Source organism: Podarcis raffonei, chromosome 1, assembly GCF_027172205.1.
Source record: "Podarcis raffonei isolate rPodRaf1 chromosome 1, rPodRaf1.pri, whole genome shotgun sequence".
NCBI classification, from domain to species: domain Eukaryota; kingdom Metazoa; phylum Chordata; class Lepidosauria; order Squamata; family Lacertidae; genus Podarcis; species Podarcis raffonei.
This window is the reverse complement of record NC_070602.1, coordinates 126,992,510-127,004,844: the sequence shown is the minus strand read 5'-3', so window position 1 is coordinate 127,004,844 and position 12,335 is coordinate 126,992,510. Positions and strand designations below refer to the sequence as shown.

General features: G+C 43.0%; 1 protein-coding gene across 1 annotated transcript in view; it reads right to left on the bottom strand.

The window, feature by feature from the left end:
- Positions 1–9,125: 9,125 nt before the first annotated feature.
- The window catches only part of PGAP1 (post-GPI attachment to proteins inositol deacylase 1), a 56,070-nt gene continuing 52,860 nt past the window's right edge, over positions 9,126–12,335 (bottom strand). Inside the window, exon 27 of the mRNA XM_053361805.1 lies at positions 9,126–10,710. Within this exon, the coding sequence (XP_053217780.1) occupies positions 10,572–10,710 (139 nt within the window). The 3' untranslated portion in view covers positions 9,126–10,571. The remainder of the gene's footprint in view (positions 10,711–12,335) is intronic.

The window sequence follows — 12,335 nt, the reverse complement described above, 5'->3', positions numbered from 1 at the left end:
AGCAAGAGGGATTGCTGCTTTCACTGCGCAGTGAAAGCAGCAATCCCTCTTGCTGTTCTGGCTTCTGAGATTCAGAATGTTTTTTTTCTTGTTTTCCTCCTCCAAAAACTAGGTGCGTCTTGTGGTCTGGTGTGTCTTATAGAGCGAAAAATACGGTAGTTCCTTTTTGGCAGGGGTGAACTGGAACTAAGCCTGCACACCAATAGGGCTTTGTTCTCCCACAAGCAAAGCAGAAAGCTTGAAAGCTATTTTTGCTCTAGGTTTGCCCAGCACAGAAAGAGCTTTAAAGCTCCTTGCCTCGCTTGCATTTAACTTGTCATATTTTAACCAGCGGCCTTCAACTATGTATGGCTGAGACTGTGCAAGTTACACACGTAAGATGCAATCCTATTGCATGGCTCAATTATCTGTTACTGTGTAATACTGTCTAAATGCTGATTAAATATTTGTATGCTGCTTTATGAATGTGCCATGTTCACCAACTAGATGCTTTGTTTATGGTGTGCTATAGAAACTTATAAATAAAATAGCTTAACAATGCTGTTAACACACTTCTTTCCGTTTCGGTATTTTATTTCCTCATGACACAAAATACCACATATGATAAAAAGAAAAGCACCCAAATGCTCCAACACAAAGTACCTGAGCAAAGACTGAAGGCAAAAAATGTACATTATGACACCCAAAAGCACTTGAGCAAAGTAGAAATACTGTTAATAATATTCAGACAACAGCATATGGTCAGTTGAATGACACTTTTCAAATAAAAACAGTATAATTTATGACAAGTATCACTATACAGTACGAAGAGAGCATGAATGTTTTGTCGTAATAGATTGTACAAAATTTTGTATAATGTATGCACATCTTAAAAAATGAATGTTTATGTATACAGTAGAAGTAAGCCTGTTATGGAACATATGAACGGTTCACTCCCAAAATCAGTGTCAAAGCGCACGTGCAGTTTTCCACTAGTGCAAAAGGTGTTCATTACCATTTCATGTAGGTTCATCAACAGAGTCATGCGCACATCAGTCAAACTGATCGTGCATATGCCCAATTCCATCAACATTCATACCAAATCTCCCACTCCCAATATAAATTTGAAAAATTACACTGCTTTGATATCCCCACAAGTTTCAAATCCTACATTTTGGAGGTGTGGAATGGAGCTTGGCTCTTACACAAGTAGAAGACACCATTGGTCACACAAGAACATTGCTGCTTCCAAGCCAATGATTGTCTTTAAATTGTATGGGAAAATAATTTTGAAAGGAATCACGTCAGCTTTTTAAAACTGAAATTATCATCAAAATGTTTCAAGATCATCTCTTCCACAACTCTTTCCTGGATACTCCACTAAATAACCATACATCTTTAATTCATTCTTGTATTGAAAATGATCAAGTTAATAAAATGGAATGATACCATAGTTTGGCAAAAGTGTTTTCGTTGTTGTTGTTCCATTCATTTCTTTTAATTATTTCAGATATAAGAATGAACACACGCATCTTTAGTAAGTATCTACTTTTTAAAAGATGCTTAGATGTCTTTGAAACACTGAAAGGGATTGTTTTATAGAGAAAGGAGACAAATGAAGAGAATAAATAAGCTTAGTATTTTAAAGAAATGTTGGAAGCAAACAGATGAAGAAGAATCCAACACAAATGCATTTAAACTTTAGGAACTATTTGCAATAAGAGGGTTTTAAAAATACACCCCTTTCCCCCCAGAACACAGCTGTTAACAAAGTCTGTGAAGAACATGAAAGGTTAAATATAAGATTTTAACGCAGTATTTGGCAACAATCGTGTAGATGCCCATGCCATCTGAGGTGGGCAATCTCAGTGAGGTTCCCCTGTTTATGGGATGATCTCCTCAGAGGTTCACCTACTTAATTGTCCATTTGGCAACAAGCAAAGGCCTTCTTCCTTTCAGAACTTTTAAGATACAATTTTAGTCTTGTTTTACGCTTTTCTTTTTGTATTGGCACTTTAACTGTTTTATTATTGATTGAAAGACAGTATAGAAATAATTAGCCGTGGGCTTCTGTGCTCTTTTCCTCTTCTGGTGCAGCTGAGGAAGCCTTTGTGTTCGTTTTTTACAAACTGCAATTTACGATCTCATCTGAACCCAGCAAACTATGAGGAGCTTAAGCTATGGCTTGTTTGAAACAGGCCAACTTCAAACCATGTGCTACGAAGCTGATTTATTTGCAAACAAAGCATCGTTAAGATTAACTGTGGTTTGTTGGATTTGGACAAAGTGAAAGCTTTCAATCACCTACTTGTGATTGCACTAAAGGAGGGCGATAGGAGCCTAAGACTTGCCTGGGCTTGTTCATTTCACAATAAACCATAGCTCACTGTGATAACGGAACACATCTTTTGTGCAATACTGACTCAGAAGTTTAACTGCTTCCCTCGAGAGACCTGTGCCTTTCAGATATAAACACAGACCTCCTATTTATGTTAGCCATCAATGTTTTCAATGTTGGGGGGACGGGGCAAATTTGCACATACCATGAAATACATGTATGGATTGACTCCATCTACAGAAAACCCACTGGAGGAACAACACATTTGGGGCGTGGTAGGTCTGTATGTGCACTGAAGTGACCATGCCCATAACCAAGTGTTGAAACAGGGTGACCCAACTTTGATAATGCATCAGGGCATTTATGAAGTGCCTGTTTCCTATTACCAAACGGTGGCACAATACATTCACTGGGCTCAATTCAGTCTAGTGCTACAGATAGTTTACAAATGCAATTAGTTAATTTAAGGCATGCGCTTGACTGGAAAAGTGGGAATTTAAATCAGATTTCACTCTTTAGGGTTTTGGACAGTAGTCTCATATATTTCACTTCTGAATCCACACACTGAAGTGGAGCTATTTCTTCATACATATCGCATTAGGTTTATCAGCATTGTTAGTTTAAGAGCAAGACACGGGTCCAAACTCAACAAAGACCTATATGCCAAGGCTTGTCAGTTGTTGCTCCTGCTACTACTTCCTCCCACCCCGGTTTTTTGCTATCACAAGGCTGGCGTCATAACCAGTAAATTTTGCAAGCTCCTAATAAAGCAGCCATATGTGGCTGGTGCATTACATGTTGCAAAGGCCTACTGTGACATTTTAGTGAGATTCTAAAACAAGCAATTCTTTTAGATAAGGTTGCCAATTCCTCAAGTGTCACATCAACAAGTAATGGCACCCGCTGGCCTGTATTACATAAAGGGATGCACAGAATTGGGCCGAGATCCTTAAATTAAGCCTTGTGTCTTGCTTAAATACACGAACAGCCAACTCATTTTGGTCGAATAATGGCTACAACTGAGAGAGCTTTATAAGGTGTGCTCCAGGACCTTCACACACAACTGCTGTAGTTCTGACTTTCCATCTTTATAAATGCCTCCCCGTTCTGCATGAAAATGCTACTTGGTTTTAGTAGTATGTCATGCACAGTAAGGGGAGCCGCTATTTAAAAAGTGTGTCTGAATGTGTCGGTTCTATTGATTGGGACTCAGGGTATGTGGGCTTTCATAGTCCTCACACATTACTGAAATACTGTAGAATTTGCTCCTATATAACTTCCATTATTTGGGATATGGAAAGTGCTGCCGTTTTGAATTTAAACTTTTGGTAAATTGGGCTAAGACTGAAATCCTACAGGCACTCACTTGTGAGTTAAGTTCTATTAAACTTAATGGAGCATCCCTCTAAGCAGATATGCGTGAAAGTGCTCTGTAAAACTCTATATCAAGTATATGAACAAGATGCTTCATAAGGAAGGTTTTCCCGTAGATAATCTGAATTATCATAAATCCTTATTACGCAGACTGGTCTCAGAATACCAGGCACTTGTAAAGACGAATAAAGAATCCACTTGCCACATTGCTTCAAAAGTACAGATCCATTTATCAAGCACAGTTCATTGGCAAAAATATTCAGAGGTATGTTAATTGATGGTAATTTAGTAAAGTACATGAGTTTCTAGGAAATGAAAACTTTATAGTGTTATTAGAGAGGATGCTAATTCCTGTTGCGATCTAGCTATATATATTTTTTCTAAAAAGGAATATAAAAATCTAATACTAAACTAAGTAAGAATCTATCATATTAAACATAAATGAATTACAAAATGAACTTTTTAGGCTGCTTAGTGGCTAACAGTTCTCAAGTTGTTCATAACATATACAGCAGCGAGCAGACAAAGCATTGTTGTACCAATAGTACAGAGTGCACACACCATATCTTAAGAACTGAAGTTTATGAAATGCTTGCATCATAAAATGACATTGAGGTTCAAGTGCGCAAGCAAGTCACCACTTTGCTTAAAGTGATTTCATCATCAGAAAATGGTTTCCATGTACTTCTGATATTTGTTCACAGGCACCAGAGCAGAATTTGTGATCAGAACTTAGATATACATAGCATCTCTTTGTGGAGGTAACAAATCATTTTTTGAGGCATATAATCTAATGGCAAAGCAATATTCTCAAACTTGATCAATAATAATAATAATAATAAAAGATTCCTAGGCTAGGATCCAAAGAACTATTCTGGGAATGTTTAAGAACTCAGGCATCCTTCCTTTGAACAGAAGGGCTTCAAACCACCATAGACTTATTTTTGAAAGCCTCTCCCCAAGTTTCAAAAATGGTTTGCTATGCAGCGGTGAGGGGAAAAGGGGTTGCTTTCTGAGAAACCTAAGTCAAGAAGTATCTCTTTGGGGCAAAGGAACTAGTTATGCAAAGTTGTGGATGATAGGCCTTCTTGGTTGGCCTCAAAAAAATCCCCACCACTTTTTACTTCCCGTACCTAACAGTTCAAAGGGAAGGGGGGAATAAACCCCCACCATTGCGTCTTTAGGCAGCTATCGTTCATAATCTCCAAACTGCTTTCTGAATCTGTAAGACGTATAAAAAGCAATTCAAATGTTTTCAGGGGAGCATTTTCTTAAATTGCAGCGATGGCAGACACATGCTACTTTGGATGTGGCTTAAAGTTCAGTGATGTTTTCATTTAAACAAAATACTCAGCTGCAGAATTTCCGTATTCCTTTCACAGTGCAACACTATGCATGTCTACTCAGAAGTGTGTTATGTTCCATGGGACTTACTCCCTAGGTAGCTCGTATAAGCAGAGGCGGATTTTTTTTTGGCCGAGGGCCACTTTAAGGTTGGACCCACCCTCTTGAGGGCCACACACCAACAACAGTGGCTGTTGCCAAAGTACATGCTCTGCACTTACACATTGCCACGTACAGAGAGCAGAAACACAAATGTAGATGCAGGCACTAATCACACTCATTCCCCATCAGCGTTGGGCTTGGTGCAGAGATTTAAGGCTCTCCTCTCAGCCATGTGCTGCAGTGGGAAGGAAGATAGGGACTGGGGGGCCACTTTAGGTGGCCTCGTAAGGACTCACCTAGTCCAGGCCTTCACTACCCAGTGCTGCGTAGGATAGCAACCTTATGCCATAGCTGTCAACTTACAGATTTGAAAATAAGGGACGAGCAGCCAAAATAAGGGATTTTAGACAACCAGCAGCCAAACGAAGCCTCAAGCGGTGGATCCCACAGCGCAGCAACCCGGCAAAGGGGATGCAGCAAGGAAAACCACCGTTACCTCTCCGCTGGGAAGCGCTGAGCAAAGGCGAGTCCCCAAGCAACACGGCCGATTTGATCGGCACAAGGCATGCAAGCTCCACCCCCCAGTCATTCTTAGACTCCTTATTGGGTGAGCGATGCAGCCAAGCAACCCAGTTGGAGCCTCCCTCCTCCCTGGCCGGCAGGGAAGGAGGGAGAGGAGCTGCCTCCTTTGAAACCCGGGAAATTTAAGGGACATCATCAATAAGGGACAGCAGTGGGACATGGCACTGGGATAAGGGACTTTCCCGCCAAATAAGGGACGGTTGACAGCTATGCCTTATGCACACCTGCAGACTTATCTGGGAGTAAACCACACTGAACTCCTTGGATAGGCTTGTGCTACCGGGTGTCTTTCAATTCACGAAGAGCAGCAATTCCAAATAAAAAAGCCAAAAAGGGGTGGGTGTGTTATTTATGGGTTGGAGAAAACGGTCCGAAGTGCAAAAAAGGCAAATGACGTCAGAGACCCAAATTGCAAAAGCAACAGCGCAGAATCTAGTACTACAAACGTACTGATTCGCATAGAAAAGGTAATTAAAAAGACTTGCGTATCTGAACTACGTATAACCCACACAGCATATATGAAGTTAATTCAAAGAGCAGTCAACTCACCCATTTCACAGACGAACTTATGTTCAGTGCCGTTATGACCTAATTAGGAACTGGGCGTGGCTTTGCCCCTGCCCCAACTGCAGAATAAAAAGTTGTGGACCTGTTATAAAGGAGAAGCTCTTGTCAGCGTCGTGACTGGAAGCAGCAGGCTTCCAAGTACCCAGGCCAACACATGGCTTTGAAGAGCACTGTGGTGCCCTTGGTACAATGGAACATTTGGCAAGCGTCTTTTCTATCGCAGCAGTACTTTGACAGGAGAGCAAAAACCTCTGCCAAAATTCTCCCTAGCATACAGCTATTAAGAGGCACAGGAGGCCTTGTAGCTTCTCTTCACATCGCCAGCTACTGGCAAGCAAGAAGCCCTACTTAGCAATTAGGATTAACTCCTAGCACAGCCTATTAAGTAATCTAGCTAACAAGGGACAGGTGCACACACATAGTACACCAACAACTCAATTTTTCTCATGTGCACACCAAGTTAAATTCCATGTAATCACCTGGAAATTAGATCTCAAGAAATAAGAGTACTGTTTGCCCGAAGGCCTTATCTCTTAAGAGTAGCGAGGATATAATTTTTATAGGATACAAATTATGTAAAGATACTGAGACCATAAAACTAGCTGAAGTGTTTTAAAATACTTGTTCTAGTTATAAAGCTCTTCATGGTTCATACAACAGCTTTTAAGTACTAAACTTGTTAGCAGGCTTGCGGTACCAGTTCTACAGTTAAAAGAATTTCTTTTTAAATCCAGAGGTTTTGCATCCAAGAAAACTGAATGATTAATATATATATATATCTATATATACAAGCCAGAATTAACTGAGGCACTTCAGGCAGGAATGGTACAAACTGGTTAAAGGCAAGACAGACATGTGTACACTGTTAACTTGGTTCAGAGGAATGGCTCTCTTCCCCGATTACAAAAGGGAGAGGAAGCGAGCCATCGTGTAAGATCAGCACTCAGGTCTCAAGGCAATGGATGCACCAGAAATAAATAACGAGATATACAAGTAGGTAGGCCGACCAACTATGCTTGCAGGTAAGTGGCTACATTTGCAAAATGACTGCAGTTTTTCCCCAAGGTGATGGTGCAGTGCAAGAGGGGCAACGTTTGCTGTTGGATTAATGCCCTGTACATTTCACCAGAAGGTACCAGAAAACGTGCTGTTCCTTTATAAATGGTTATATATGTGATCAGTTATTTGCCACTCAATAGTTATGCCCAAAGGCAGATTCTTTTAAAACTTCTTTGTACATAGAGATAAATACTTGCTTCTCATATCCACCGACTACTTGTTGAGATGGGAGTGCCAATGGACTACATGGGACTGGCTGAGATGACTGGCAGAATCCGTGACCAAGGAAAAGAGACGGTGGAAGAAGATTGGAAGAAATATAAAGTTTATCTTAAGAACTGTTATAAAATTAATGAGTGCTAAAATGTCATGGGTAATGTAAAACAGAATTGCAGCGGTAAATGATTGGGTAAGAGAAGAAGGATTAAAGAAAGTGAATGTTAACTGAAATGAGGGGTTGCTGAAGAAAATTTTAAAATAGGGATGCAGAAAAGGGAGGCATGGGGAAGTCGGTGAAATAAGGTTTATGAAAAAGAGGTTATGAAATTATACATGTTTATATGTTTGTTTGTTTGTCTATGTATTGTGAATTGTAAGGTGTTTAATTTATGTTGGAAAACCAATAAAAATTTATTTTTTAAAAAAAAAGAGAGAGATGGGAGTGCCAATGTATAGTTCTGCCTTCAAGTGATTCCTGTTACCGCCATGGTGTTGAGTAACTTATCAGTAACACATTATCTCACTGAGTACCTCAGAGGTCCTTTTTGTTTTCATAAAGCCACTTCCGGCCTGCCCAGGAGGTGGGGTTGCGGGCTTCACGCCCACCCCACATGAGCGGGGGCTGGTCGCAGCCCCCGCGAGAGCAGGGGAATCCTGGTCGGGTCTGCCCCCCCCAGCCAGCCAATCAGCTGGCTGGCTGGGGGGGGCATGGCCTGCCCTATTTAGGGCCGGCACGGAGGGGGCTCACCCTCTTTTCGCCGGCTCACCCCCACGTTTTCCCACCCTCCCTCCCTTTAACTAGGTTTAGGTAGGTCTTTGACTTTGCTATGGACTTCGGTCTGTCGCCGCAAGGGGCATGGTAGGAATTTTTCCCAATTGGTGATTTCTGGCCTTTTGGTTTTTCGCCTACCTCGTAGCAACTCGTCACAACTTCTCGGCATTGGCGGTAGGCATTGGTAAGAAGGGGTTAAGAGGATGTGTGGGGGGGGAGGAACGCCATCACCTCCCCCCAGCGACCGAAGGGTGGTCCGTTAAAGGACTCCGGGGGGCGTGGCCCTGTCTGAAGCCTATGGAGGTGAGGGCCAAAGGCACGCCCCAGAGCGGTGACCCGGGGGAGCTCCTAGTCGACGTGCCTTGGCAGGAGACTCCCCCGATATAAGGTTAACCCTTCCCCGTGTCTCCAGCAAATGGGCTGGAGCCGGATAGTCATTAGAACCAATGCCTAAGCCAATGCCTCTCATTCCTGAAATTAAATAAAGTTGTGGCCTAATTCGCCCAATTAACCTTAAATTATGGTGTCTCGTGTCTTTATTTATCCTGGTGGGGGGCGGGAACTCGCCACGCAATGTCTATGAAACCACTGGAGGTTGTCCAGATTTCAGGCCGACGGCTTTCTGGGGGCCTTTTGTTATGGACGAGGGAAAACAAGCTCAATACAGTAGAATTAAATCTAATATTGTGGGTGACTGATACGATCTTGAGGCAGAGAAATTGCTTACATTGTACGGGATTTCATTGCCCTTCAAGGAAACTGCCTATATATGTGGGAAGCATCTCCTAGTCATCTGAGCGTCCACATTGGCTTCCAAGCACAATTCAAGGTGTTGATGCTGACCTTTAAAGCCCTAAACGGCCTTGGCCCTGAAGGAGTGTCTCCAACTCCCCATCGTTCAGCCTGGACAACTAAGGTCCAGCTCCGAGGGCCTTCTGGAGGTTCCCTCACTGTGAGAAATGAAGTTACAGGGAAGCAGGCACAGGGCCTTCTCAGCAGTGGCTCCCATCAATGTCAAATTATATAAACAACTTTCTGAAGACCTGTGAAGGCAGTCCTGTATCGGGAAATTTTAATGTGTGATGTTTTGCTGTGTTTTTATTCGGCTGGAAGCCGTATGATTGTGATGATGATAACTGAAGCCAGAAGTGCCTTACTAAAACACTCACATTTAAATAGCTGCAAAGATATATATTTTGGTCTTGAGCATATGCACATATTGGGAAGCTCATATGGGTGTGTTATTCCCAACACAAAGTATTGCTAAAGAAGGTATCCGTGTAATTGTCTACATGTTTCCATGTACACTAGCATGAATCTCTATGTACAGAAAGTCACCCGAGAATCTGCCCTGAGCTTCACACTGTAGTGTAACAGTACAAAGAGCATACACATCTGCTGATATACCGTATTTTTCGCTCTATAAGACGCACCAGACCACAAGACGCACCTAGTTTTTGGAGGAGGAAAACAAGAAAAAAAATATTCTGAATCCCAGAAGCCAGAACAGCAAGAGGGATCGCTGCGCAGCGAAAGCAGAGACCCCTCTTGCTGTTCTGGCTTCTGGGATAGCTGCGCAGCCTGCATTCACTCCATAAGACGCACACACATTTCCCCTTACTTTTTAGGAGGGAAAAAGTGAGTCTTATAGAGCAAAAAAGATGGTACTTAGTAAATTATGTTACGTTGAATATAAATCGATGTACTGGGCCACCACCACTTTCAATAACCTCACAAACATGGAAGCTGTGAAATAGTTTTTGATTTGTCACCAAGTTGAGCAGCATCGGCATTGTAGCTTAGTACAGACCCAAAGACAGACAAAACATAACTTCAGCTGCCTTTAACGGAATAAGAACTTTCGGATTGTCCTATCGGTTATGGATTTTGCCAACAGTAAAAAGGTGCTTCATCCCGAAGAGCATATCGGACACACAAGTGCACATTTGTGTTTTTAAAAAACCCCCAAACCCTGCTCCAACACCACGAAAATAAAGCATCATTGTCAGAGGCAGATTCAGAACTGAACTGTTTCTACAAGGATTCTTTTTTTTAACAGTAAGGTACAAAACCCTATGCTTTCTAACTGGATCAACCTTCACAACATGTGCCCAGCGTTGTTTTCACTTCTGCCACGGACAGAAGATAATGTTTATGATATTTTCATGTTGTCCCAGATTATCCTTGGTCCAGCTCCCTCCCTGGTGTGCTTGGTGCTTTGGTAAACGAAAGTCTTTACACAATGCAGCATAACGCGTGAAGAAAAAGAGGAATGATTACAAAGTATGGCATTCTGTCTAAGTGCATTGGTGCAAACACCACGGCGGCAACAGACAAAGGAAGTGGGAGATGTGCAGCCATCTTCAGCAGTTTACTGTGGAGAAAGGGGGAAAAAGGTAAAACAATTCTGCCGTTATTAAGGCTGCAAGCTGTGTGGCGTAATAAAGAGTGCAGGTATCCCCAGGAAAATACCAGGGAGTATCTAGTACTTCTGCATATTGCATAAACAAAGCACACTGCAACCCATCAACTGCAACCAACCATCTCCTGGGCCGTCTGATCTTTCGTTCCACCAGCAAAATTAAGATACCTGCCCACATGGGGCTGACACAAAAGGTCCGCTCAGATATTATGGGGGGGAAAAGAAAGTTTATTTCCCTCCTATTTCCTCAGCCCTCTGTCTCCCCACTTCTTCTCCCAGCAACCCCATAACAAAACGTCTCAAACTGAATGTAACTGACCTGCATGAACTACTTGAAGACTTGAAAAGAGAGACACTGAATCACAGGCGTAGCCAAGATTTTTGTTTGGGCGGGGGGGGGGGCCAGGCCTTTTGTTAGAAGGGGGCAGAACCCCAGCTTGCTATGTACAGTGGTACCTCAGGTTACATACACTTCAGGTTACATATGCTTCAGGTTACAGACTCCGCTAACCCAAAAATAGTGCTTCAGGTTAAGAACTTTGCTTCAGGATGAGAACAGAAATTGTGCTCCAGCGGTGCGGCAGCAGCAGGAGGCCCCATTAGCTAAAGTGGTGCTTCAGGTTAAGAACAGTTTCAGGTTAAGTACAGACCTCCAGAACGAATTAAGTACTTAACCTGAGGTACCACTGTATTTTTATTGATGGGGGGGCAGCTGCCCCCCTTCCCCCCTCTTGGCTACTCCCATGCACTGAATGTACTTTTAATAAACACATAAAAAATTGAAAAAGAAAAGAAAGACTCGGACTGAACCACCCAACCTTCTGGCATATCCTAGCCTGACATTTCAATATTGCAGTCTCATTTAAATGGAGGCTTAACATGGCAAGCGTTGACATGAACCATCATCACCCCTGAAAATGGGGGTGTAGGGGAGCCACTCAGGGCTTGGCACATAACAGTAACCCAAACTATGGTTTATCGTGAATGTGCAAGCCTTTTGGTGCTGGAAGAAAAAATCACGGCTTCTTTGCTCTTCCCTGGGTCCTGCTGTTGCCACACTACCCAGAGCTAAGCCACAGTTCAGCTTAGCATTATGCACAAAGACTCTCCTCCTGCAAGAGAGGGGAGTGGTTGTGGTCGGGAGCCGGACTCCGCCTCAAGCAGGGGGCGTTAGCCCCCTGCCTCCCACTCACCTGGCTGGCGCACACGCCCACAGGCAGGCACCCAACCAGGTGCCTGCGAGGGGGCGTGTTTAGCAGCCTAAATTGCTGCGGCACCAGCCTTCCGGCTTCACTTTTCGGCGTCCCGTCGCAAGTCACCCACCCTCCACTCCCTTAGAGCTCAGGGTCTCAGTTTTCTTTTGGCCTTGCTATGGACCTTAGGTTGGTCGCCCTGGTTGTCCGGGGGGCCTGGTAGGAATTTTTCCATTTGGCATTAGGCTTTTTGGTTTTTTCGCCTACCTCGTAGCAGTCGTCACAACTTTCGTGGTATTGGTGGGTAGGTTAGGCATTGGAATAATGTGTTGTGGTGTGTCGAAGGGCTAGGTGTGGCCATCGCCTGCGCCTTCAATTTTGGGT